Here is a 27,907-nt window from a genome sequence, read left to right as displayed (position 1 = left end):
CTTGCTTGGTGAACAGGAGAATGCAGGTGAAGGACAGAGTAAATCCAGCAAGCCTAAACATTGCGTGACCCTGCCTTAAAGAACCAGAAACAACTGTGTTGGGCCTTCCGGAGAAGTTGCTCTGTTTGTAGGATAGCTGTATGGAGCCCTACAAGAATATTTTCTCCAAAACTATTTGAAAAGAATAGTTAGATGCGCTGATCAATTTATGAGAATTCACACTTGGCTAGCAGTTTTATTGCGTTTATTTAATTTAGGAATTGATCGTCTGTTAATAAATACCCATTCACGAAAGCAGATCCTCTCCTCCTCCCTCATTTCTGGTTGGTGTTGCAATTTCTGTAATTGAAGGCCACAGCTTAAATATCAAGCTATATGCACATTAAATGTATTTCCTAAATGAGTTGTGGCAAAAGACATCTTGATTTATTAGAGGTGCAATTCAAGAAGGCAAATACAATTCTCTGAGCCAAATTCTGATATTTTTTTTAAAGGTAACTTGACAATTTTTGCATTGTTCCCAATCAGCAGGAATATCCTCAATTAATAGTCACGTAGAATACAGAGTAACCATATTGGTATAAAATTAATGAATTTGTAATATAGTCTAGATTCTATCTTTAGTCAATCAGAGCCATATTAATATGAGGTTAGTCTCTTGCTCGTAGGTCTTAAATTAGCAACTTTTTTTTTCAAATCTTTGCAGCTAAAGCATCTGTGTATAGACAGCAAAGTTCACTGTAAGGATGGACTAGGGATTTTATTTTACTTTCATAGTAAACAGGGTGTCACTTCCTATAAAGGAGGTCAGATTGTATTTTAAAAAAAACAAACAGCTGGCCACACATTATATGACATTGTATCTTCAGATCTGTAGTTACTAGGTTTGGTTTGTGGATGCTTTAAAAAATTAAATGTTGGAATTTCTAACATATGAGAATAGTCAGTAAAAAGACTTAAACATGTCTAGTTTATTTTTAGGAAGATAATATAAATGATTATCCTTTAGTTTTTCAGATGAGTGATTAAATACCAGTCACTGACATTACAGTGTGCCCAACTGAGTTTTTGCCTATAAAACTCAGTATTAGTTATGCTGGGAGAAAAGAGATGCTGTGGAATAATTGGAAGAACTAGTTTGAAGTATCTTCCCTACAAGGATTGTCCATTTGATAAATTGAAAGTGGATTATCAAGCATAGGTGTGTGTGTGTGAGAGAGAGAGAGAGACACAGAGAGAGAGAGATTTAGCATGCATAACTTCATGTCATTATATCTGACTGCACTGGGTTTATCAGAAGGTATAATTAGGGTAAAAAAGTTAGGACTTTGGAAATGCATTGTTGCTTTTAAAAAGCTCCACCAAGGAGTAGGCGATAAAGCAAGTATAAATACAAGCTTAATGCCATTTTCTGTTGTTTTAATGAAATCTAAGAATATCAGCTATATACTTCCCTCCTTATTAGACATACATAATGTGAGCAGTAAATAATAGAAATAATTTTATGCAAATGTAGGCTGAAGACTTGTGGTAAAAATAGAAATAGGAAAAAGTGCTACAAGATGGCATTTACTGATAATAACATGCAGCGTACTGTATAATAACTATGTGGCAACTATGTATTGCTAAATGGAGCTGAGGAAATCCTTTCCAGTAAACTGAATTTGTACATTAAAATATGAAGCTGGTCTCTCTCTTGCTCTCCCTCCCTCCCTCCTTCCTTTCTGTATATACTATATTTTACTTCAGTTTTCCCCAATCTGGCTCCCTCTGATGCTTTAGACCAGGGGTCCCCAAACCCCAGTCCACAACCTGTTGGGAACCGGGCCATGCAAGTGGCAGGCGAGTGCACAAAGCTCCATTTGCACATGTAAAACCATCCCCTTCCCCAGCCACTGCTGGTCCATGGAACCAGAAAGGTTGGGAACTGCTGCTGAGACTATGATTCCCAACATTTTTCATACTGACCATGTTGTCTGGGGCAATGAGAATTGTAGTCTAAAGCCCAGTTCAGTTAAAGAACAAGAATTTCTAGGCAAATCAATAATAAGTTTCGAACGTACTCAAATGTGCTCCTGCAGACTGTTGGTGGGGTATTGCATAAGTAATGCTCCACTGAACATAGAGAATTGTTATGTCAGTGAAAAGGCTACGTTATTATCTATTCCTGCTGATTTGGTACTTTGAAAGGATGCATTTACACTCCTTTAGGTTTGTTTTTTTTCATGTTATGATGTGGTAAAATGAACATTGCTCTTGTAATAGTTCCTTGCTAAGCTTTTTGTTACGTGTAGGTTGTATGCCATAAAATAGTATTCAAATGCTTATGTCAGCCCTCTAATGCATTTATACAGTTCTTAACTAAGGACAGCAGTAAGAAGCATGATGGTATTGCTTCTGTAGGTACAATAAATACTACATTTATTTTGAAGTGGAGGTGTTGCTAAATGTGGCTGCAATATTACTTTGTTTATATATACTTATATATAAGTTAACTTATATATACGTTATATATAAGTTAAGCTACAAAAACACTTTGGGATATGCTGAGACAACTTTTTGCCATCAAATATTTTAGTTACAGTTTGCTTTACACAGCAAATTTAACATAAATTGCCTCTAGACCAAAAAAAGTATTTTATTTCATCAGTATTTCAGAAGGATCCCAGCATCTTTGATAGATGCATATGGTAGATTCCAGATAACATATGGAAGCTTGACATTGTTTATGATCAGGGAATCTAATGTGACTAGAAATACTTCTATCAACATCAATAAACTGCTTGGCTGCAAGTCTTTGTAAAATTTTAGCGAAAGCATGTGAGTTTTATCATGGAGAAATAAAGCTATGAATTTTATAATGATGATTGACAAGTGTAGTACTTGACAGAGAACTGAGATATTACAAGCAGGGGTGGGATCTGACAGGGTTAACTACCATTTCGGTGATTTACGATGTGCTTCCCTGCACGCTGCCAAATCGTTATCAACATGCTGCGTGCAGAGAAGCAGCCTTTGAAAAAGCCTTTTTTCCTGCTTTTTTAACTGCAGCTGTGCCTCGTACGGCAGCTGAAGTTGAAAAAATCAGGAAATAAAGGTCAGGTAAGAGCCCGGGTGGGCGGGTGAGCAAAAACATCAGCAGACATAGAACCGGTTCTATGTCTGCTGCTCTTCAGAGCTACCAGTTCTACAGAGGTGGACAGAACCGGTAGAAACCCACCCCTGATTACGAGGCAAGGTGTATTCTTTTTTGCAGAAAGGTATATAGCCATTAGACTCTTTACTGTCATGCTGTCATTCCCTTGGTCCATACAAAATATGAAAAGCTAGTCGTAGAATTTTCTTTATCTAAAAATTTTTTTTTGAGGGGGAGTACCTTTGAATCAGGGTTGACCAGGCAGGATATTCTTCTGATTAAAATCGGAATTCCGATTTTTTTGGGAATCGCCCCCTCCTTTCCCCCCACCCCTTCTTCTCCTCCTTCCCCTCCCCTCGGAGGCCCCGAGTCAGGAGTTGCTGGCACGGCTCCGCGCGGCTCCAGTCCCGCGTTGCCTCAGGAAGGGAAAGGCAAAAAGGAAGAGCCGCGGCGGCGCTTTGCAACGGCAGCAGCGGCTCCTAGTTTTGCCTTTCCCTTCCCAAGGCAACGCGGGACTGGAGCCGCGTGGAGCTGCGCCGGCGGTAGCAACTCCTGACAGCCCCAGCCGGATACCTGAGCGGAGCCCGGGCGGTGCGAGCGGAGGCCGCTGAGCGGCAGGAAAAGGGAGCTGGGCCAGCCACAGACCAGCCTCCGTGCAACACGCCGCCGCACGGCCCCGGCGAGGGAAAGCAGCGGGCGCTCCCCGGGCGCGCGGCGGGGGGTCTCTTTTGTCCGGCCCCAATTTTTTTACCAGAGCAGAATATCACTCCTGGGGTTGACTCCTGCTGGTACTGCCTGTTTCTTGGGGTGACCTACTCTTTGTCAAAAGACATTCTCAATGAAACATTCTTGAATTTTGGATTGACTTCATTAATCAGGAATGACCCTTGGACCTCTGGACAGGAGGAGACTATGGTACAACGGCTTTTTCTTCCATCCAAACTATCTTCAAACAATATAATCTTCTGGAGCTGAAACATATTTTGCAGCTTTTTGCTTATTCTCTAGCCTGCTTCTTCACTTGTTCTTTGTTCATGTCTCTTTATGTGGTTTTGGGTCCTGAATAACACCAGTAAAGGTTCTGAAGTTCTCGGTTTACAATCCCTGGTTTACTGATGTTACAATGGCACTGAAAAAAGTGACTTCCCACTGTGCCTTGCACTCACGACTCTTACAACGTCCTCCATTGTCACACACACAAAAATTGGGCACTTGGCAACTGGCATGTATTTATGACGGTTGTAGCCAGGGTCATGTGATCACCATTTGGGACCTTCCCAACCAGTTTCTGACAAGCAAAGTCATTAGGGGAAGCCAGATTTGAACAACCACATTATTCACTTAACAATTACAGTGACTAGTTTAACAACTGTCACCGAAAGGGACATACAATGGGGCACGGCTGATTTAATAACTGCCTTGCTTTACAGTGGAAATTCTGGTCTTGGTTGTGGTCATATGGTGAGAGCTACCTGTACTTTGTCCTGTGTCATTTGATTCCTCGCTTACCCTAATTCACCTTCTGCCATATCAACATGAATTTCCCTATATAATTCTGGTACGTGTGCCAGGAAAAAAAAAATCAACAACAGTAACTTAACAGGAAATAAATGCCTGAAAGTTAAATTGACCAAGTGCTTAATTATGTAGAGGGGGGGACTGCAAAGGGGTTGATCTATTATCCAAGATCCATATTTAGAGACCAAAATCAATGGGATTTAAGTTATACATTTAAGTATAGGTTGTAGGAGTGCATCTACTTAAATATAGTTAAATAAGGATTCAACCCAACATTTTCTAGATTTAGATTGTAAGAAGATTTTTGGATTTTTATTTTCTATAAGTCCCATTCTATGCAAACGTTTATACATAAAAAATAATGTGATGTAAGAGGTAACACAATTGCTACATCTATTCCTGGATCCAACAGTGCATTAATTTATTCATTAATGATACTGTAAGAGAACCATTTGAAATTTCTTTTTTTAAAAATCCATTAAGAAATCTTTGTCACCCATAACTATTCAATTTATAAAAGGCCATTCCTTGCATATTTCATTTATAACTCTGTACCAAAGCAAGATATTGTTAAAGGGATTAAAACCCTGCAGTAGTAAGATTTATGGTGCCCTCACACATTTGCTATAACATTATAACAGAGGTGGGGAACGATGGATCCTTTATGACTTGTGGACTTCAACTCAGAATTCCTAAGCCAACAGGAACTTTAGACTTTTCAGACTATGACTTTTGCTTGATCATCTGATTTAATCTGCTGAATTTTCTGTAATTTCTATGAAAAAAAACTTTTTGACTGAGAAGGCCAAATTACAAATCTGCTGAATTTTCTGTAATTTCTATGGAAAAAAACTTTTTGACTGAGAAGGCCAAATTACAAACCCCTTTGCAAAATATATCTGCATGGTAACTTTTTAGCCTGCAAAACTTTTGGTTTCCACTAATTAAGACATCTTGTTCAAAATTCCCATGTGGCTTTCACAAATAATTTAAAAGGAGGATGAACTGTCACTTTTTCCTCTCCAAACAAGCAAGTCCTGCTTATAATACACTAATTATGAAAATTTTAAATCTATTTCACCTTACGTTGCTGATTTTTTTTTAATAAAGGAGGAGGTATTTATAGAACTTTTGTATTATTTATAAAATAGCACCAGGAACCGTAGGCATCAACAGTGCAAATTCAAGTGAACCTGAAATGAATACAAATTATTTACTGGTTTCTAAAGAAAATTGTCCATAACTCACTGTACACAAACATTTGAATAACAAATTCAAATAAATTGAGAAAATGCCCAATCTAAGAACACTAGGATCTTAGTTGCTATTATTATGATTATTGTGTTATAATTTAGTTTATAAAGTTATGAAATAACTAATTTTTCCTATAAAGTGAACAGAGTTAATGTACAACTAGATATTTAGGAATAAATATCTACCGTATTTGCCGGCGTATAAGATGACTTTTTTGCCCTGAAAAACATGCCTCCAAGTGGGGGGGTCGTCTTATACGCCGGGAGGACTCCGACTCCCACTTCGAGCTTGAGTTGCAGCCGGGAGGAGGCTGGGGGGGAGCGGTGTGTGTGTGTGTGTGTGTGGCGGGTGTCACTCGCCACGCGCTGCGCAACCTTTCCCCTCTTCCTTCCTTACCGGTGTGGGGAGGAGAGGATTCAAAGATCCTCACGTGCGGCGTACTTTTTTTCTTTTTGCACGCAGGTTTTGCATGCGGGCGGCTGTAGGTTAAGGATGGGGAGCCCCGGGTGGGTTATCAGTTTTTACGGTGCTTCCAACATGTGCGAACGGTGGGAGAGCGGAGAAGAGAGCGAGCGAGCGCCCGCTGTGTGAAATCCTGCCGTCAAAGCAACACTGGGGGAGGCAGGGTATAAATTTACCAGGTTAATGTAGCAATGGTGATTAATGCCCAGAACATTGTTTGCGGGTATTGGGGTGTGTGTGTGTGTGTGTGGTGGTGGTGAGGAGAGGTTGTCCTTTGAATGCGGAAAAGTAGGTGTGACCTTGTGTAGGAAAATAAAGAGATCCTTTTAGCGTGTTTGGCTTCTTTGCCTCCCCTCGTTCGTTTTGACGTGGAGATAATGGCCTTCGGGCGGGAGGGGAAGAAAACGGTAGCTGGATCATTTCAAATTTCACTTACTCTCCTGCCTCACTTCAATATGTCTGAGCGACTCCAGATACTGGAAGACTTTTTGAATGAAAGTGTTACCTCCATTTTTTTTTTTTAAAGAGGGCCACTTGGGGAAAAAAAGATTCTAAGGAATTCCTTGTTTCTTGATTAAAGAGAAGGCATTGAATATACTGTTCCTTGGCAGCCTTTTCAGTGTCCGGGTTTTTGGTGTGTGTGTGTGTGTGTGTGTGTGAGAGAGAGAGAGAGAGAGAGAGAGAGAGAGAGAGAGTCAGCTGTATTGAGAAGAGAACGTTTCCTGTGTTCTCATTTTATTTACAACATATTTTACGCTTAATGGTAAGCAATGAAAATATTTTTAAAACTCATTTCTAAACTCCATAGCTATTTGCATATTCTTGGTTCAAAATTGGATTAGCTCATTTCAAAATTGTCCAAAGCAGAAAAGTGCGTCAAAAAAAAAAAGTGCAAAAGTGGAAGGTGTGTGGAAGAGGGGTAGTCTTATACGGCGAGTATATAACAAACTCTATATTTTGAGTGGAAATGTTGGGGGTCGTCTTATACGCCCAGTCGTCTTATACGCCGGCAAATACGGTAAATCTGGGACAAATTGAGAGGCTGGTACACTTATCCTAGGGTTCAAGAAAGGAGTCTTCATAAAAAGGAAATAGTTGGCCCTTTATTACCCATTTCTAAATGACAATATCAATTTTTTCCTGAATATATTTATGGTAACTTCCAATTTTTTAATATTGCTGAAATTGCATTAAGCTCTCTAGCTGGAGATGTGATGATGACTAATAACAGTGTAAAAGAGTTACAGAACACAGGCTATTATACTGTGTCAAAGAAGAAAATGAGTCAGAGTTTAGAAGTAAGGCAGAGAGGGAGGTGTCCAGGCAAAGAAGTAGCAAAGTATATAGAAGAGGGAGAATAAATAGGACTTTGAGGCCTTGTTTCTGAAGATTGGCTGTAGCTGGGGGAAGAAGTAGAGATAATAGGATGACTTCACACATGGTATTTTAGATACTTAAGCATGCTCAGATACAGTATTTATTTACACTCTATTTAAGTCTCTTTCCAGTGCTGACAGTGCAGCTTCTAAACTCAGATGCTGTTTTTACGAGTGATACCTGATGTTATTATGCAGCTAGGACATTTTGTATCTATGGACTCATTATTAAGGGGGGGGGATTGAAATCCATCACGTTGAGCTCAATTTATACTCACATGTCTATTTTTACTTGGAAAATTTAGGAAATCATTTGTTATTGCTTTCTTCCAGAATATTTATTTTATAATTTCCCACTCTATTCTACTGTCTTGGGATTACTAGAGACTCTCTCATCTGAGTACTAACCAGGTTAGATCCTGCTTAGCTTTTCTGAGGTAGGCTATTGCTAGCCTTTGCTGCAGTTGTTACTAAAACTAGTTGTCAGCTATTCATAGCAGAATGATAAGCAGCATTTCAGGACCAGGGTCAGCTCCCTAGAAAAATTGCAGCCTAAATAGCTGGGCAAGGAATTCAACAGTTGAAATAGCTCAGCTATTTTTAATAACCTGAATACATCCATAACTGTACTTTCTTCACTGGCCACATTTCTTTACTGATAATTGATGATTTAAAATACTACTTATAAAGTTCACCTTAATGCTATATATTTAGCATAATCATACAATTTAAATATAATTTGGAATACATATTAGTAGCAGATACTAAAACAGATGAAAATGTAATAAAATTTTGTGTAGAGTAATAATGATTTGAAATGATGCTAGCACATTCCATATTTATCTATATATAACATAAAAGAAAGTTTGCAGTCTTGATAACATGTAATTAATATCTACACCATAATATAATGGTATAACAATGTTCTATTACTTGCCACACTTGAAATGAGTTGGTGTTAATGTGAGCCTTTTGGAGCATTTGTTAGAACATGTGAATGGGTGGAAACAGGAAAAAAACATGGTTTACCCTTATATATTATTGTTGTTGTTATTGTTATTGTTATTATCATCATCATCATCATCATCCATGTATCAAAGCACAAAGTCTAAACAAAAATTACAATTACATTTATTTTGAATGGAAAAAAAACTTATGTTCAAAAGTTTAGTACTTAACCCAGGATTTAAATACAAAATGTTCTGGGTGACAACAGTAGCTTTATTTACACTTAAACGAATGTTCAGGTCTGTCAACTGAGTTTTCGGAAACTAGCGAAAAATGCAAACAGCTATGCACATGCTCCCTTAGTTTGAGCCTTTGAACTTTCCAAGGATTCAAGGAAAATTGAACATATTCAAGGAAAACGTGTTTCGGTTTTCCTGACACATTCATTTGGTCGCCTTTTCCTATATTCCACTTTTTTTAACAAGACTTTTGAAAGCGTAATTAGCAATTTTCCAGCATGTACCTCAATAAAACATAGTCCACCCAGCAACTGTTCAGCTCCTGTGATGGCATGTGCAAATGACCTTGGGAGGCAGAAGAAAGCACTACAGTCTAGGCAACAGTCTGAAAAGAGAGAGCTCTGTCTGCAGATGGGGGGAAAAGCTTGAGAAGCATTTCAGAAGGGCCCCTCATTAGTTTTCCATAGACTGAAAAGAAAGGAGGGGGTCTTACAAGATTATGTTTAATGTCCCCTTACTTTAAAGTGATGATATTTCTGGGAGTGTTTTTTTTTTTTTGTCTGGACTGCCTTGAAGGGCTAATATCAATATTGTATATAAAACTGCAATTCCTATAATACCAGTCATGTCGGATAGGATTTTCTGTGATTTGTAACCCAACATACCTGGAAGGCATCACTTTGATGAAGACAGAGCCCATTTGAAACAATTCCCATCAGGATGTAACAGCCAGTTCTTTTATATGAGAATCATTATGCTGCACACACTTTCAATAGATTTATGTATGCATGAAGAAAAATCAATTTTCCTTATGCTATCACTGAAGTTGGATAAAAAGAGATTGGATGTCTCAGTAGTGAACATCAAGAAGACAAAACCAAGAATTCTCTCCTATAAACTTGGAGGGATAAAAGAACTGAGAAGGTTTAACAGTTTTTTTTTTAATCTGATCTCAATGAGTAAGTTTTCCTAGGCACAAATAAGTACTAGGAGATACAATAAAGAAACTAATTTAATTCTTACAGAATAATAGAGTTGGAAGGGCCCTTGCAGGTCTTCTAATCCAACCCCTCCTCAATCAGGAGACCCTCTACCATTGCAGACAAGTGGCTGTCCAGTCTGGTTTAGCTTTAGGGTATATGTTACTCTATACTGTATAGTGGAAGAGATCCTTATACTGTCACCCTCAAAGGCTATAAGTAACATTTCTTTCTATAACCAGACCATTATTACAGAAATAGAAAAAGTTCAAAGCCAAGACAAGTTATACCACTGGAATAAAGCTTTTTTCTCTTTTGATCAAAAGAAGGACTTAATAAGAAGTGCTCCTTGAATTCTTTAAAGGGAATAATTAATTCTTATATTTTATAGTGGCTAAGTATATATTAATTATAGAGACACTCTGAAGCAGCTATGTCCTTGACGAATGTCAAAATGATTGCAGCAATGGAAAGTTGGGTAATTAATTCCATGAATATTTATGATGGATTTCACAGGTACTAGCTATTCTTACATGTTTAGATAGCCCTGAATGCATAATATTTCATAATAGTTATGAATAGATTGACAGCAGTGTACTGGGTACTAGGTTTGTAATTCAGTTTGTATATCTGTTCTTAACTAGTGTACATAATCTACAATATTTATGTTCCAGAATCATCTGTTCAGTTCTAATTTTTGTAATTATCTCTGTCACCAAGAGCAGAATTTCTCACAGGGGTATATATTAAAACAATGGCATTTAATTGAGTCCAAAGATGTATACAAATATTTTCTGTTCACAAGAGAATTGTTTTATACCATGTATTGTATAAGAAAGGGGTGTGTGATGATACATTGGTTAAAGACCCTGTTCTTGTCAGTTGGAAAGCTGACAGCCCAGGTTCAAGACCCAAGTGCTGTGTGACAGGATAAGCTCCCATTACTTGCTTCAGCTCCTGCCCATCTCGCAGTTTGAAAGCATGCAAATATGAGTAGATAAATAGGTACCATTTTGATAGCAGCATTCTGTATGCCTCGGCATATAGTCATGCTGGCCACATGACCACAGAAGTATCTTCAGACAACTCTCTCAGCTAAGAAATGGAGATTACCATGCCCCTAGAGTCAGGCACAACTGGACAGTGGAAAACCTTTACCTTTATATAAGAAAAGCATTCCAAACAAAAGTAACAGAAAACTCAAAGAGATGTCTCTTCTTTGTCAATGTTAAGGCTTGCTGAAGCTTGATAACGGGTGTATATTTTATCCATTTCCGTTCTGTGTAAAAGGTCGGACAGTGATGTCAGCTATTTATCTTATGTCTACTTCTCTCCAATCAGTAAAATCCAAAGAAATTTAGTGGAGGTGACCCTAAGATTAACTTGCTCTGACAAACTTTCCTAATGGAAAGAATTCTTCCATCAATGGAAAGGACCTTTGGATCCAATCCAGCAATGTTGTTTGTCATATTTGAAAGGCTTGCAGCAAGATGCAGTACATGAATGAATAGGACAGGGTAGCACAACTGCTGTTTATTCACATAAATAAAAGTGATGTTTTTTGTAATCTTGTGTATTCAAGAGTTGGCAAACTCTTAAATGTTAATGCTTGCGAGAATTCAAATATTACACCAGTGTAGTATATTATATCTATTTGGACTTGGACCAAGGAGATTAGTTTGTGGTCTTTTCTCAGCTGAAATGAGAATTTACAGAAGATTAATTAAAATATCCTGAGCCAAGCTTACACGATATGAGAAAGACAATAGATTGTGAACACCATCAGGAAAAGGAAATTGGAATATTTTCAACACAGGCAATGAAAAATATCAATTACTTCAATGCTGGAACAGATTCAGGCACTAGATCAATGGAAGACAATACATATATTGTTTGAAAAAACTATATTTCATTGAAAACATATGTTTTTATGGTTAATAATATAAAAAAGTCCTCAAAACAACAAGTAGCATTTGTGATTGCCAATCCCCAGTAGGAGAAGAAAGTAAAAGCATCAGAAGATTTATTTTATACCATACTTCCTTCTCATTAGTTATCTTGGCCAATAATGAACTTTCACCTTATATGATAAGCTTATCACAACAATAAAGTGAGGAAAAATCTGTATTCATTTAAAAGGTAATATGAATATGATAAATAAGGAATTTATAGCATGGGAGTGAGTGAATATTAGCATGGATGCAATGTGAGGCTTCTTTTAGTCTGGAGGGAGCTCCACTCAGCAGAATTCCTATGATTACCACATCAGTTACTATATTATAACATTTTTGTGTTTCTTAAATATTTTATTACTAGGGAATTTGTTTCTATTCTCAGACCATCACTCTAAGTCAATTAGCTGAGTTAGCAGTTCCTCTGTCCTTCCCGATGTGATTCTGTCTTTGATCATCTGCACTCTTCTCAGTCACATTCTGGAATACTTAACTTACCCAGACCTCACTATGGTATCTGCTTGGACATAATAATCACCTCAAAATACCTCTAACTTTTCCAGAATATGTAGAATAAATTTTTCTCACACTGTGGGGTTTTTTAAAAAGAATGTTTGGGATGATTCCCTTTGACTCACAACTTATCCTTAATTGTGTGAATTTTATGGGTCTGAACAAAAGTTTGAAACTACAGAAATAAAGAGTAAAGGAAATATCCAGTGCTATTTTCTTTTTAAGAATCTGCAATGTTCTGAAATAGCAACCTTGAGCCGCTCAGAATCGAACTCCTGGAGTGAGCTAGTCTGCAGTACTGCATTCTAACCACTGTGCCACCACAGCTCCTAAGAAAATTGTAGCATTTATAGATATATAATTTGTAGTTTCACATTAATGAATTTTAAGATGTATAAACTGAGACATTGTATTTAACTGTTCTTTATTTACTATTCCACAGCTTTGCATTACTTAAGTAAGATGGCAGGCACCTTTACTTTGCAGGCATCTGATAAATAGAGAAAAGTGGGAAGACCCCTCTTAGTATCAATATCTGATAATGGTTTGAAGACACCTTGAAATTCTCCTTCTCCTTCCTAAAAAATAAGAGATTGGAAATGGAAGGATGTTTTCTTGAACATATGGTTCATGAATGGGCAAGTGACATTATGGAAGTTTTAATCCACATAAGTGTGTGACATGCCAGCAGGTTTATTGGTGGAAACAGACTTTGTCCTGTCTGCATGTAATAAGTATCCAAAAGTTTGATCATGGGCTTTTTTATTTACTTCCTAATACTTCTTACCTTTATCTCTTGAGACTATTCACCTAAAGTTAAATTATCATTTACATGATGTCATTAACACTTATTGAGATCCATTCACTTTCAAAATTATCTGAACAATATGTTCATCATTAAGAAGGGTGGATTTAATGGAAAAGAACATCTAATCCCACATTCTGTATTTCCTCTCTAAAATGTAGGAATTCATTTCCTCAGAGGATAATTTAGATGTGAAAACCTATAGTTGCCAAGTATATAAGCACAGTCACTGATCTCTTCAGTCAGGCCAAGGGGATGGAGAGATAAACTGCTGTTTCATATTCATAGAAAGTAATTAGTTGGGGGGAAAAACACCCACAGCCTTTATCTCTATCTGTGCAATCTTCTTCAGATTTCCTTATGAAGCGTTTGTTGAAGTACGTACCAAACAGCTTCATGAATGAGATCTTTTCTACACAAGAGGAGCATCTGTGTATCACAGCATAATTGAAATCACATACTCTATTTCTAATTACAACTTTCCGAGTGTTCATTCACCAGGTTTATGTGTGGTCTGTGTTCGTTCAGCTGTGAATGAAACATTTCACATGCAAAGTATTTCTGAGGATACTGGCATAAAGCCTGGTGAACCACTGGGATAGTTCAGGAACAAGCTGGTGCCCATCCTTGTTCTGAAAACCCAGAGAATGCCTTTTAAGTCCATTTCATCAGCTGTCTCTTCCCTTTTGATGAGTTGATTCAAATTCTGGGTTCTGTTGTGTGTGACCTCCAGATCATCTTTATGTCAGAGGTGAAAGCAAAACATCTGAGGCAGGCTGGGCAGGCTGCATTTGAGAGGATTTCTCTTTGAAAGCGGAAAGTCTTTGTGAAATGAACCCTTAAGACCTGTGTCAGTGTTTCATTGCTCTCATGAATTAGATTTTAATGTCCTGATTTTGTTCTGAGTTTGATATACCCCACACAGATTTAGATTGGGGTAAGCTATAAATGTTGTAAAACAAATATTGAGAAGGATTGCTTCCAGTAACTCAACATGTAGCACAGAATCATAAAAATGGAGGATTTATAAGCCCAATAGGCTAATTGTCCTTTACTGCAAAAAATCTAAAAGTAGAATGCCCTAACAGATGGCCACCATCTGAATAACTGCTGTTCTTACTGCTAAGACAGATATCTCAATACTCAACCAAAATCTGCCGATACTAATTCTGCTTTTTTGCCTCTAACATTTAAAATCTTGAATATTTGAGGAACATCTCTTCTAACTCTTTTCTTTCTAAGCTATACAATATCCTTTCTAGAGTACAGGTATATGTTTTCTAGATTAGGTTACTCCTTAATGATTCTTCCCTGAAATTATTCCTAATTTAAGTGATGAAGTAAACTATGCTACTTGCAATGTGGAAATGATGATATTATTAATGCAGTGTAACATCAATTAGGTTTTTAAAATGTTTGTGTGTGTTTTGAATGTACTGTGTGAAACCAGGTACAGTATCTTTTCTGTGCTTGTAATTTGAATCATTATTATCCCGTTCTGTTGTTGGGATATTTATTAGTGGAAAATGATCGCAACTCCTCTTTTACTGGATAATTTTAAGTTGGCTGTGTATTTCTTAACTATCATGACACTTAACTGCTTTCTTGCTCCAGATAGATTGAGAAAGGTATTTTTATTGCCTCTCTCAGCTTTCCATATCAGACTTTAGCTGTGTTTTAGATTTCTTAATGCTGTCTATGAACATTTTAAATCATCCAGGTCATGCTTATCACAAAGGTGCTTTTTCCCAAGGAAACTGGGCTTTCTTAGTTTTTTTTTTTCCTTTGAAAATATTCAGTTTTTCAGAACTGAAGAAGGTTCTTGGATGAGAAGGGAAATGTTTTCAAAGGGAAAAACACAAGAAAGTTCAATTGTTTTTTGGAAAAACGCCTTTGGGACTTTCTTAATACTGTCCCTACAGATCTGGACCATAGGTCTTGCTTGTCCTTAATGACTTCTAATTCATCCCTTTCTTATACAAGCCTCTCTTTATTTCCTCTCAGCCTTATGTTGTTTTCATTTTAAAATTGGTGCCTGCAAGACAAGTGTTTTTAACTCAGTTCTTCTGATAAGACAATTAAACAATTCCTTCTGTTCCTTTTGCTCTGGAACATACTGCTAGGAGTTGCTTGAAATTCAGCAATATTTAAAGAGTTAAAAAATAAATGAGGCATTTCCAAAGTAGAATTACTCTGGATCCTTTAGAGATTAGTTGTCTAATCCCTTGAAGATTTAAGTTTAATCTTGCATTCTGGGAAGTCTTTTCTGGGCACTTATGAATTTAGAGATGCTAATGTTTTGTGATTGCCCAAAACGTTCCCCAGCCCAAATATTGAATGAGTTACTGCGCCCCAGCGATGTCACTAATACATGAAATCTAGCTGGATTGTTGATGAGCCTAATTCATGAATTTAAATCCTTACTAGTTGCAAAGAATTATATTACACAGTTGTTTAAATCCAGTGCCTCTGAAAACAGCCCCCCCCCGAACTGGAATCCCATGATTTCAGTAGAAATTAAGCGCTATTCACAGAATTTCACTGGCTTCAATCCCAAGGGCATAAGAATCATATGTTGAGCAGTAGGATGGATTATATATGTAGCTGCTAATGTCTGAGGCTGAATTAGCAGTTTATGCATAACGTTTGTGAGAAATACTGGATCTTCTTAGTATGCTGTTTCATATTTTATAGGAAATTGAATAAGGAATGTTAAAGCAGTGATCATAGTAAGCAGGCCTTCTTGTTCAAAATAACATTTCCAGAAAAATAGGCCTTGTTTCATGCTTCCAGAAACGGTCTAGTCTGTTACTGAAAAGATCTTTAGGTTTCCCACAAGAAGTAGGGGCTGGTTTTTTATTTTTTTGCATGCCCCTAGAGCACCTGTATGGTGAGAACCCAACAAATGGTCATGTGAATGTCAATGTCTGTTATCTAGCCATTCCCTTGAATATATATATATAATGCTTCTGTGCCTGAAAAGCTCAGCAGTAGCAAAAGAGGAAGCCAAGCAATGGGGCGCCAGTTAGGCTCAACAATTTTAATGAAAGAATTTGTCCTGTTGGGATGTAAAGAAACCAAGAATGAATGGGCCATTGGTTGTGGCAAGTCAATGGACTCGTCTTGCTTGTCTTCACTCTTGTCTCTGTATAAATAAAGCATTGTTGTCCATCCTTGGCATTTGTGCCTCATGGTGATAAATTGGTCTTGATGTGTCTGACATTTTAACCAAGTCTTTTTAATGGTCTGTTTGTGAATGACTCTGTTCTCCCTATGTTTTGCACCGACATAAACCTTGACAGCATTCCCTGTCATATATCTGGTTAACCCTTTATTTATCCTAGGTTCAGGAAACTCAAACTGCAAATTGTTAAGCCGCAAAAAAGATGAAAGTGATGGAAGCAAGAATTGTTAAGTAGACATAATTTGCACCTGCAACTGAGTTTTTATTTGCAGCCTGCTGTTGATTTTGATCAAAATTTGCTTCCGATTGAAACATTAACAAATGGATGGCCTTTTTCCTAGAACTTTTTTGCACTGATTTGTCATTTGTTAACTAATTTTTCTTAACTTTGTATCTCAAAATGCAACTTAAAAGCCAAAATTTTAAAAAAGCAGACCAGCCTTTAACTCTTTGCCTATTGGCAGCTTCTATTTGTTAGTTAATTATTCAGTTTTGTGTAGTTGCTGAGATATGAAGGAAAGGTCCATTTACGCATACTCCTCTGTCAATTGCAACTAGGAAGACGGTTTTCGTCCTGTGTTGTTTCCAATTTATGGATACTTGATCCCCCAATCTTTCAGTGTTTACAAAATGTCTTTGTCTCTTTCACCAAGCTTTTCATTATTACATAATTTTAGTGTTTTTTCTTATTTTTTGCCTTCAATTTTAAGTTTTGTAAGCAACTTTGAGTGCCTGCCAAAGAGGAAAGGTAGCATGAAAATCAGATAAATGAATATTTTCCATCTAATTATTGCATCGCAGCCTAATTATTGTATTCCTAGTTCCAGAATTCAAATCCTAGAATTTAAGCCTGTTATGTGGAGGGCTACTAGTCTGAAGAAAAAAAATCTGTGCCTTATTGAGATGATTAATCTCATGTCTTATTTTTTTTTATAAAGAGAGTATACTTTCCTGCTATTCTCCTCTCCAGCACCCTAACTTATCTGCTAACTGTAATTCAGTAAAACTGTTTATATTTTCATTACTTGTTCTTGTTCTCCAAAAGAACAAGTTTAGATCATATTACCCCTGGGCTTTTTTCCTGTTGTATAAACTGAGAAGAACAATTGCTCACAGACTTGCTCTCAAATAATGTCAGGAGAAGAACTTTTAATTTTATTATTTTCCCCAGTTGCAGTCTCTTGTACTCTGTTTTGGGAAAGTTTCAAACTAATGTTTATAAAAATGAATTATAGTTGTTAAACTAAGGGAAAAACAGCTATAGCTGGAGGGACTAGTTAGCATGTCATTAATATGCCTATATACTAAATACATATACAATACATACAATAGTATACCATAGACCGGTATACTGCATGAGTCAGAAAGACGTCTGATAAAATATCTACAGGCTTCTCACATCCTGGACATAAACTGTTTCAACTCCTCCCCTCGGGACGCCGCTATAGGGCACTGCATGCCAAAACAACTAGACAGAGAGACAGGTTTTTGTCCTTGTACCACACTCTGCCGAACATCTAATTCCCACAGTACTTATATCTATTTATCTATGTAGTATGGTTGTATTATTTTTATCCTTCTCATATGTTCTGTTATTTTCTCTTATTGGTATCATTATTATGATTATTATTACTTTGTTGTTTTGCATGTACATTGAGACCGTATGCATTGGAGACAAATTCTTTGTGTGCCCAATCACACATGACCAATATAAAGCATTAATGGTGCCATCTTTATGACAGCTGATCAGATTTTTTTTGATAATATATGTTTCTAGCTATTTAAGTATCCCAAATATCAGACTGAATGCCTGAAAAAGAGAATGCAAGTAGGGGACAGTTGGGATAATTGAAGAAATATCAAATATTGCTCTCCAGTATTAGGAATTTTCATAATTTTACATATACAAAATTAAGGCATTATTAGCTTTCCTGAAATAAAGTCCATTAAAATAAGTGGGACTTACTTCCAAGAAAATGTATTAGATTATTGTTTGTAAGCAGTCATTGGCTTCAGGGTTATCCTTATCAGTGCAGTAAAATATGTATTAAGTAAACATCCTCCATAACTTTGTACACAATGTCAAACACAACACTTTGTATTTCCTACATTATTAATATTGTCTTACATTATTTATTTATAGATTGTAAAGTGAATGTGAGGCTTATTCAAGGCAAGGAGTATTTCCATTTTGTTTTCTAAATTTTGTATTCTCCTTCTATCCTGTAGGAGGCGGTATATTTATATTTCCAGATGATGCAGTCCAAAGAAAATCTTAGCTCTGTTCATGTATTCTATAGAGTTTCTAACATTTCTTTTTTCAAAAAAGATGGGCTCTCCAGTATTAAGGCCATCAAAGAAATTATATTACCAAGAGTGTTCACCAACAGCTCATATGCCAGCAAGAGTAAATATTTCACCATAAAACTACTACACAGAGAGCCAATTTCAAGGAATTTATCAAATAAGCAGCTTCCCTAAATTATCTTCCTCTCTTTGAAAAATAAGTCAGAAATATATTTTGTAATGTTTAACCCCAATTGTATGTGGGTCAGTGAGTTTAAGCAATATTATTTTCTAATTTATAAATAGTTCATGAAAAAACTGAATTGGTGCACACTGCACTATTTGTGTTGCGTAATATCTGGGATAAATTTATTTTCTCTAACTTTATTTGAAGCTTTCAGAGATATCAGGCAGAAAAAGAAATCCCATTTCTTTCAGAACTATTATAAATAACGTCTACACTTTGTAAAAGTCAAAGCGATGCTGGATGCTGTACAATATATTCTTGGCCTGGGTAACTTTAACTGTGTTCCGTTTGTTTGCTTTTGTAGCCAAACAAGTATGTCTAGCTGAAAAAATTAGTTGTGGAGACTCCAGCAATAAATGCATTCCTGCATCTTGGAAATGTGATGGAGAAAAAGACTGTGAAAGTGGAATTGATGAAGCTGGTTGCACTAACAGTAAGTGTAAAAACCCAGTAAGATATGCTTGTTAATCTACTGCCCATACTCCACATCCTTTCCCTCCTATCTTTCTTCTCTATGTTATTTGCTCTGTACAACTGTATTGTATGGTGCATCAAGTTGCTTTATCCTATTAGATTTTATGAAAAGAGATGAAGTAAAATTCATACTAACATTGGACAGATAGCATATTGCCCTGCATTATGGTTTATTTTGACTTCTTTCTTATTTAGTGTAATTTGCTAAGAGAGATCAGTAAATAAGCCATGGGTAGCCTGGCAGAGTTTGAAAAACCTGTTTTATTTTTGTCTTAGTGTTTTCAAATGTGGCTTAAAATGATGTGTAGGCAGGCTTCGTGGCTTATCTCCTGATTTGGTTTTGTGCTCTGCCCCAGCTTTTAACATATCCGAAATGCAAATAGAAATACTAAAAATAGATGGGCTAAAAAGCTAATTAAACAAACCTTGGTTAAAGCAAACTGTAGCTTAATATGCAGGTCCCATGAATACCTCTTTTTGGTTCATAGTGTAGACGTCTTTGGGATAGTTGTTAACCCCAGAACCATTGTACAATCAAAGGGGTGAAAAGGTTAACATTTTAATCAGGGCCCTATTTGTTTTCAAAGACGCCTAAATACAAGTGAAACACTAGTAGAACAGCTGTGGTTCCACTAAATAAAAAGTTCACATGGTAAAGCATATTAAAATATAAGGTTGTAATAAAGAAGTATGTTTGTAGCTCAAAGTTGACATGAGGGCTGGTGGTCTTTGAGTTTGCTTGTTTTCTTGCAGATGTTTCATTACCTAAATTAGGTAACATCATCAATGCGAGTCTGTCAGGTTGAAAAAGTGTCCATTGGATTCCCTGGTAACATTAATGTGACTTCTAGATTCCAAGGGCTACAGTACATTTTTTTTTTAGGTTTTGTTCGTAAACTTTTCTTATTTTATTTCTTACATTCAATTTTTGTTGGCTTAGACTAGGGGATGTAGAAAATGAGATAAATATTACTCTATATGCAATATGACATCTCTGTTCTTCAGTACTCTAATGAACAAAAGGCACTTGTTTCAGGCAATCAGCTCATGAATCTATTTTTTTCTTTCGTATATTTCTATATGTTGTAAATTTCTATATGTGAAAAAAGAATTCCTATGTAGAAGAAATTACATAAGGTAGAAAAAAGTACTTTCCATGCCTTTAGTGTAAATTGATATATTTCAAACTGGAATTCGCTTGGCAGTCTATTCTTATACAGTACTCAAGAATAAATGAACCTTATAAAGAAAGCTGACAGTCATCAAGATTTTTACTCTTCTGATGGGAGATTTTTTTTAAAAAAAAAGCATTCCTGTACTGACTGTGGAGGAAGAGGTTTCCTTCCTCTTGAAATCAGCTAAATTCTATCTAGAGGTGTAACAGGTATGCTGTCAGGTATATTCACAAACTTAATGTATCAGTTCAAAACCAGCTGGATTCCTGTCTAGAGTTGTAACAGGTACACTGTCAGGTATATTCACAAACTTAATGTATCAATATGAAACTGAACTATTCATTGCCTCAGATTCTCTTTATTCTTTGGAATTTTTAATTTCTTTTTCTTATAGAGAACTCTTACTTTTCACAAGCAAGCTGTTGTGGTTGGAAATTATCTTTTCCCTGCTGTTATTCTTGATTCCCATTTCTTTCTCTTTTCAAAATATTGTTTGGTTTTATTGATTAAATTCTTCTTTATATCTCATTTTTGTTCTTTGGTCGTCTCCAAATATGGCTTTTCTTTTTCTTTTCTATTCTTTCTAAAATGTGAGGCCCCTTATTCCCCTTTACTTGGGTGTTTGAAAACTCCTGGCAGCTCTCAAGCTCATCTCTTGAAATGTGAAACCTCCTGTCACATTAGCGCCTCTGTCTGCCAGAGAAAGTATTTCCATTTCAAAGTAATATCAACCTCATCAATCACACGTTGGTCTTTTTGAAAATAAGTTCCTAGGTGATAAAAGTAGTTTCTCTCACTTCACTATGCTAAAAATCCAAGAACCTTGAAACTTAAAAACCAGAGAAAGGGTGGAAGAGAATTAGCCAGTTGCTTTTAAAATGTAAAAGTTGCATCATTTTATGAGAAATAGCCTCCATGAGTTATTTTTATTGGGGGCTTAATAGATTTGAAATGTGACAATGTCAGCAAGGTGACACACTCAACTTTTTTGTTAGGTAGAATTGGATCACAAAGCAGAACTTTGGTAATAAACTCAAATTGTAAGGAATTCTTTAGAAAATAATCGACCAGGTAGGAACTTTCAAGAAGGCAATGCGGGGATTTATATAGCCATCATTAAACTTGTCTATATAGACAAACAATCCTACAGGAAAAATCCTGCTGTAGGGATTCATTGTATGCCATGTTCAAATTGCTACATCAGGTTGCTATTAAATGCAATCAATACAGGTATTTTCTTGTCGGTAGTGAAGAATTATGTCATATATATGCCTACTAGGCAGTCAGTACTGAGCTGTATAAGTGAGCCAATCAAAAATCTATGCTCTCCACATTTCTCTAATTCTGAATTCCCTGCAAGTTTCTCCTCTTTCCCCCTTCCTCCTCCATAAAAGTATTGGCCTTCTCAATACGCCACTCAGTTAAACAGAAAAGAAACAATTTAATACAGGAAGGTCTGTGAAGTCCCATACAGCTACCATATCCATAAAGGTTCTATTTCTTTTTTAACCAGAAATTTGCCTCATGAAGAAAATATCCATGGGTTTTCAACATGCTGCTCTTGACATTGGTTTTGTGAATTTAAAGCATTTATACTCAGCAGAGCATTGGAGGTATTAATAAGAAAAGCAGTCCTAGCCCTCAGGCTTACAGTCTGAAGGAACTTCATGCACAAAGAAAAGAGGTGGCACGAAAAAAGGACAATAATACTCAGATTGTGATTCTTAACAATCATACTGTCTGTGCATATATAGCAGTGGAATGGCAATAATACAACCAAAAGTAGTTGGTTTTCTTGAATGAAAACAAAAAAGGAGTCCCAAATTGCTGGTGATTGATTCTCTTTTCTCTGCTGAATTCTGAAAGCAATCACTGGCCCATGTGGGAATTAGATGAGACATAAGGCCTTCAAGTGAATCATGCCATATAATTTCTTTGTTTTTTTGGTGGGGAAGAAGCATAACAAAGGATAGAAAAGTATTTGCTCTAAGAGACCAATTCTTTAAATAACTATGCAAGCAGCATTCAGTTGAACATTCGGAGTTTCAGTCTCCCCCCCACACACACACACACCTTTCTGTGTTCAAAGGAGAATGTATGTACAGAATAGTTTGGTGTCCCAATTAGAATTACATTGTGTATCTATCTTGAGCTGTTCTGTGTTGAATTCCCCATAGAGTTACTCAAGATCTTTAGTTGGAATGTGTCTGCCAATCTGTGATTGCTAGCATAATCATGGTCATCTTTTCTCTTCAAATCCCCTTCTCCTTTTGGAAATCTCTGCCATGATATTGATCCCATGCTACTTCCTCTTCCTTTGAGGACAATTAACCAGTAGAATAGTTTGCCTTCAGAAATCATGGGTGCTCCATCAGTGGAGGTTTTTAAGAAAAAGCTAGACAGCCACTTATCTGAAATAGTATAGGTTCTTCCTGCTAGAGCAGTGAGCTGAACTAAAAAATCTCCAAGGTCCCTTCCAGTTTCTGTTCTGTTCTGTTCTGTATCTTCAACCATTTTGGAACCTGCATCTCTTCAGCAGTCCAAGACTACCTACCTCTGCTTGTTAGCAATTTTCTTTTTTTCCTTCCCTCTAAGTTCATCTGCTTCTGCCAGTTCCTTAACTGATTTCAGCGTCCCTTCCCTGTGAAAGATTCTGCAGATGTAACAGCAGATCTGATTCTTCTCCTTGTTCTTTCTCAGGCTCAGTTTATCATCCACAGCTACAATCTTTATGTCTGGATGATCATGTGACAGGATGGTATACAACCCTATCTTCTCCATTCTGTATCAAAGTTCTCTCCATATATATTTTTATTGATGTTATATTTATACTGATGTATAGTATTTGTTATAATTCTGTAATTTACATTACAAAAGTATATGAAAACACTGTGATATTATTGCTGTGAAGTAAACAGAAAGGAATCAATAGTGCCTTCCTCAAAATTATTTCAAGCTCCTGAAAACTTTTAAGACTGTATTTGCAAACCACCTGGTGTCTGCCAAAACAGAGATGGTTTAGAGATAAAGTCTCAAATAAGGAAGAAACTTTTTCCCTAAGGACTAATATTGCCTGTGAAAATTTCTTCATCTATCATTCTGTAACATTTCTAGCTTCAGCAAATGATTGTAGTGAATGTGAAAGTAATCTGTCTTCCTTGACTCAGTCGAATAGCTCACCTTGGAAAGTCTGAGTTAAATAAGCTGTAATAAAATATTAGGCCCTTATCTGAGAATTAAGATAATAAAATGAAATGCATCCTTTTCAGGAGGCAACTGTCTGATAAATGGGGTGCTTTTCTAAAGAGATGGTAGAGAACCTCCAGTTTGAACTGCTCTGAAACATTAGTGATAGTATAAACAAAGTTTGACTACCAAAAAGCAGAGACCATTTCATCTACAGCAGGGGTGTTAAACTGGTGGCTGTTAGGCCGGATGTGTCACATGCAGGCCACGCCCACCCCAGCTCCGTAAAGGGGGGAAAACATCACGTGATGGCAATGTGATGCTGCGAGTTTGACACCCATGATCTACGATAGGTTGGAAATCTAAAGATTGAGGTGGGACACCAAAAGAGGTTTTTAAAAAAGCTTTCTCCTGAGGGAATAGCTAATCCCATTAAAAATACAGAATGTAAAATCATTTTGCTTTTTATGTGCTGAACTTGGTTTATGCATTATGGACAGAACATAACTACAATTCTAATGAATCTCTAGAACCAGAACTGGTAAAAGTTCTTGCTATCAAGCTGAACTTTTCCTGACATACAGGAAATGAAGTCACAAATTTGAACCAAACATTTGTGATATTATATAATTACAGCATTCATCACATGCTTACTCTTTGTTAGTCAATCTTTCAGTATATATACCATTTTTCTCTCATTGGAAACAAGCAAGCATACACACCATTGGATGATTCTAGCATAATATATTGTGACATACTAACATATTTTGTAACTACAGGTAATCCTAGACTTATGACCATTCAAAATTCTGATGGACTCCAAAAAAACTACTTAGGACTGGGATTCAAAGTTCTCACATCACTTCCCCATCTCCAGTCACATGACTACATTTTGGGCATTTGGCAACCAATACAGCTATTTTCAGTCCCGTTACTGTAATTTATCATTTTTTGGCCAGAAACTTATTACTTTCAGTTTCTGGTAAAAAAAAAAAATGCCCATAGCAAACAATAGGTTTGCTGAATGACTACAATGTTCGCTTAATGACTGCCACAACAATCATAAAATTGGACTTGGTCATATTGCGGGCTCAATTATAGTTGTAAGTTGAGGACTATCTGTCAAGGAAATCAGGAGATTCAGGCAATTCAAATGAGTAAAAAGATGTATTGCAAGTTTAAGCTCTTTACAAAAATCTGAGCTACTAAAGGTTCCAGGAAATATGTGGGAATTCATAAGGTATTCAAAGTGAGATGGACTTAGACCTCTTGTGGGCATGCAGGGACTCATAACATGATGCATTTGACCCCTCCTTTGGGCTTAGCCTGGTCATCTCCTACACTATCTGTATAACATCTTGTTAAATGAATTTATATTACAAGTTTCCCCTAATTCTATTGTAGAATATTCAACTTGGAAAACACTACTTGTTTCTGGCATTAGAATCCAGGATATGAACTACCAGGTGAAAATGTATATAAAGCCATTTGGCACAGGATAAGGTGCTTAGGAATTCCCTAACCTGAACAATCTACCGTGTAATTTTTAACCAATAAGTTCTAGTATTAACTTTGGGATAATGTAAAATAAATTATACAGGTAGTCCTCAGTTATAATTGGGATGGAAATTCCATCACTAAGCAAAGCACTTCTGATAGTCCTGGTTGTAGTCATTAGGTAAGAACCTCGTGCTTCTTCTGTCCTGCTATGCACATCTCCACTTCAACACTGCCCCTCATTTATCCTGCCCCTATCTCTGCCTTTTTAAGTAAAGAGTACCTCTGCCTAAGTAAAGAGAAGGACCAGGAGAGACATGATAGCAGTTTTCCAATATTTGAGGGGCTGCCACAGGGAGGAAAAGGGTCAAGCTATTTTCTAAAGCTCCTATAGGCCAGACAAGGAATAATGGATGGAAACTGAACAAGGAGAGATTTAACCTGGAAACAAGGAGAAACTTTCTGACAGTGAGAACAATCAACCAATGGAACAGCTTGCCCTCGGAAGTTGTGGGAGTGCCATCAGTTGAGACTTTCAAGAAGAGATTGGGCTACCATTTGTCAGAAATGGTGTAGGGTCTCCCGCTTGGGCGGGAGTTTGGACTAGATGACCTACAAGGTCCCTTCCAACTCTGATTATCTGTATATTTATTTATCTGTATTTTTGGCCACCCTGCACTCCCCTTTCATCCCTGCCATACCCTACAGGTGCCATCTTAACACTATTCCAATCATCTTAACACTATTCCAAGAATCCCTGTTCTTGTTTTCATTTCATCTCATCCTTTTAACATTTTTTTTTCGTTTTGTTATTTATTTCATTATATTTTATTATAATGACACACTTCATGATACTTTCTTATAAGAAACGATATAGAAACATGGTCCAATTATAATTTAGACTCTTCCAGTTAAGCCAAAATTAAACTTAAGTTGCTATACTAGTGGGATTTATAAGTGACTTTGGTTTAGTGATTAAGGCACCAGGCTAAAAACCAGGAGACTGTGCGTTCTAATTCTGCTTTAGGCATGAAAATTGCCTAAGTGACTGGGCGAGTCACTGTCCCTCAGCCCCTGCTGTCAAGCTCAGGCGACAAGCCAGTCGGTCAATTCCTGTTGCAACTAATGGATTAACACTTGGTTAATCTGGAAAATAAGTACTTGCATAAAAACACTAGGAAGAATAGAAAAAGAGTTACTGTCAAAATATATTAAATGCTTGGAATCTGTCTGTCTGTCTGCCTCTGCCTAACTGCCTTCCCACCTTCCTGCCCCACTAGAATATTTCCATAGAGAGAATTAAATTAATGGAAATAGAGATTTTACGGTGTAATGACCTCATTAACACATTTTAGGAACATTGCTTGGTATATCATTATTCAGCATAGTTGTACCACCAGGAGCTCATAGCTGCAAGGTTTTTTAATTCCTTTGACTCAAGCTATGTTATTCTTATTTTCTCCATTGATTCAGAAACTCATGTTTTTGACATGTATTGCCAGAATATGTTTTATCTCCTGGCCATTTTGTTTGTTTGTTTGTTTGTTTCAGAATTTGAAATCTGATATGTTCCGTTCCTTTTTTAAAGATTTAAATACTGTTAAGCATAATTATGAATATGTATTTCCATATACTAAATGTTAGACACTAATAATTTTTTTCTAAGAGATTATACACCTGAATCCATTTTAAGAGTGTAAGAATCCAATATTCTATTTTTATATCATGCAATATTGATAACTATATTTCATTAATTTTATTCATCTGAAAGGAAGATTTTAAGAATAGTATTTCATTAACACTCAACTGTCTTTGCTTTTTAGTTTGTTTTCTGTATATTTTCCAGTGTCTAGCAAATACTGATCTAGCTATCACTAGAATATTCAGGGGAAAACTGAAAATTCATTCATATTTAATACATAAAAGATGTATTATAAATGTGCCAAACATTTCACTGAGTTTTACAGAAATTATGGTCTAATATAGTTGAATGTTTAATCGTTTCAAAATAAGGGAACAAATTAACTTTTTTCAACATAGCAGTACTATCACATCTATTCTTTTCAACTGTGTCAAATGAAATAACTGCATGTAATCAGTTTAAACCAAATTGGAACAAAGGAAAAAAAAGTAGAAGTATTTAATTCAGAATTTATTTCTCTATGAGTAACACAGATAACAGATAATCAGAGTTGGAAGGGACCTTATAGGTCATCTAGTCCAACCCCCACCCCCCCCAAGCAGGAGACCCTACACCATTTCTGACAAATGGCAGTCCAATATCTTCTTGAAAGTCCAAGTGATGGCACTCCCACAACTTCCGAGGGCAAGCTGTTCCATTGGTTGATTGTTCTCACTGTCAGAAAGTTTCTCCTTGTTTCCAGGTTAAATCTCTCATTGTTCAGTTTCTATCCATTATTCCTTGTCTGGCCTACAGGAGCTTTAGAAAACAGCTTAACGCCTTCCTCTCTGTGACAGCCCCTCAAATATTGGAAGACTGCTTTCATGTCTCCCGTGGTCCTTCTCTTCACTAGACTAGCCATGCCCAGTTCCTGTAACCGTTCTTCATATGTTTTAGTCTGCAGTCCCCTAATCATCCTGGTTGCTCTTCTATGTACTTTTTTTAGAGTCTCAACATCTTTTTTATAGTGTGGTGACCAAAACTGAACATAGTA

General features: G+C 36.6%; 1 protein-coding gene across 1 annotated transcript in view; it reads left to right on the top strand.

Annotated features, from left to right (window-relative positions):
- Nucleotides 1–27,907, top strand: part of LRP8 (LDL receptor related protein 8) — a 225,944-nt gene that overhangs the window by 154,474 nt on the left and 43,563 nt on the right. Inside the window, exon 4 of the mRNA XM_026665894.2 lies at nt 19,205–19,333. Coding sequence (XP_026521679.2) covers nt 19,205–19,333 — 129 coding nt within the window. The remainder of the gene's footprint in view (nt 1–19,204; nt 19,334–27,907) is intronic.

Source organism: Notechis scutatus, chromosome 3 (assembly GCF_049901735.1).
Source record: "Notechis scutatus isolate UNSWTSFEM ecotype Mainland chromosome 3, rNotScu1.2, whole genome shotgun sequence".
NCBI classification, from domain to species: domain Eukaryota; kingdom Metazoa; phylum Chordata; class Lepidosauria; order Squamata; family Elapidae; genus Notechis; species Notechis scutatus.
This window is presented reverse-complemented; position numbering and strand designations above follow the sequence as displayed.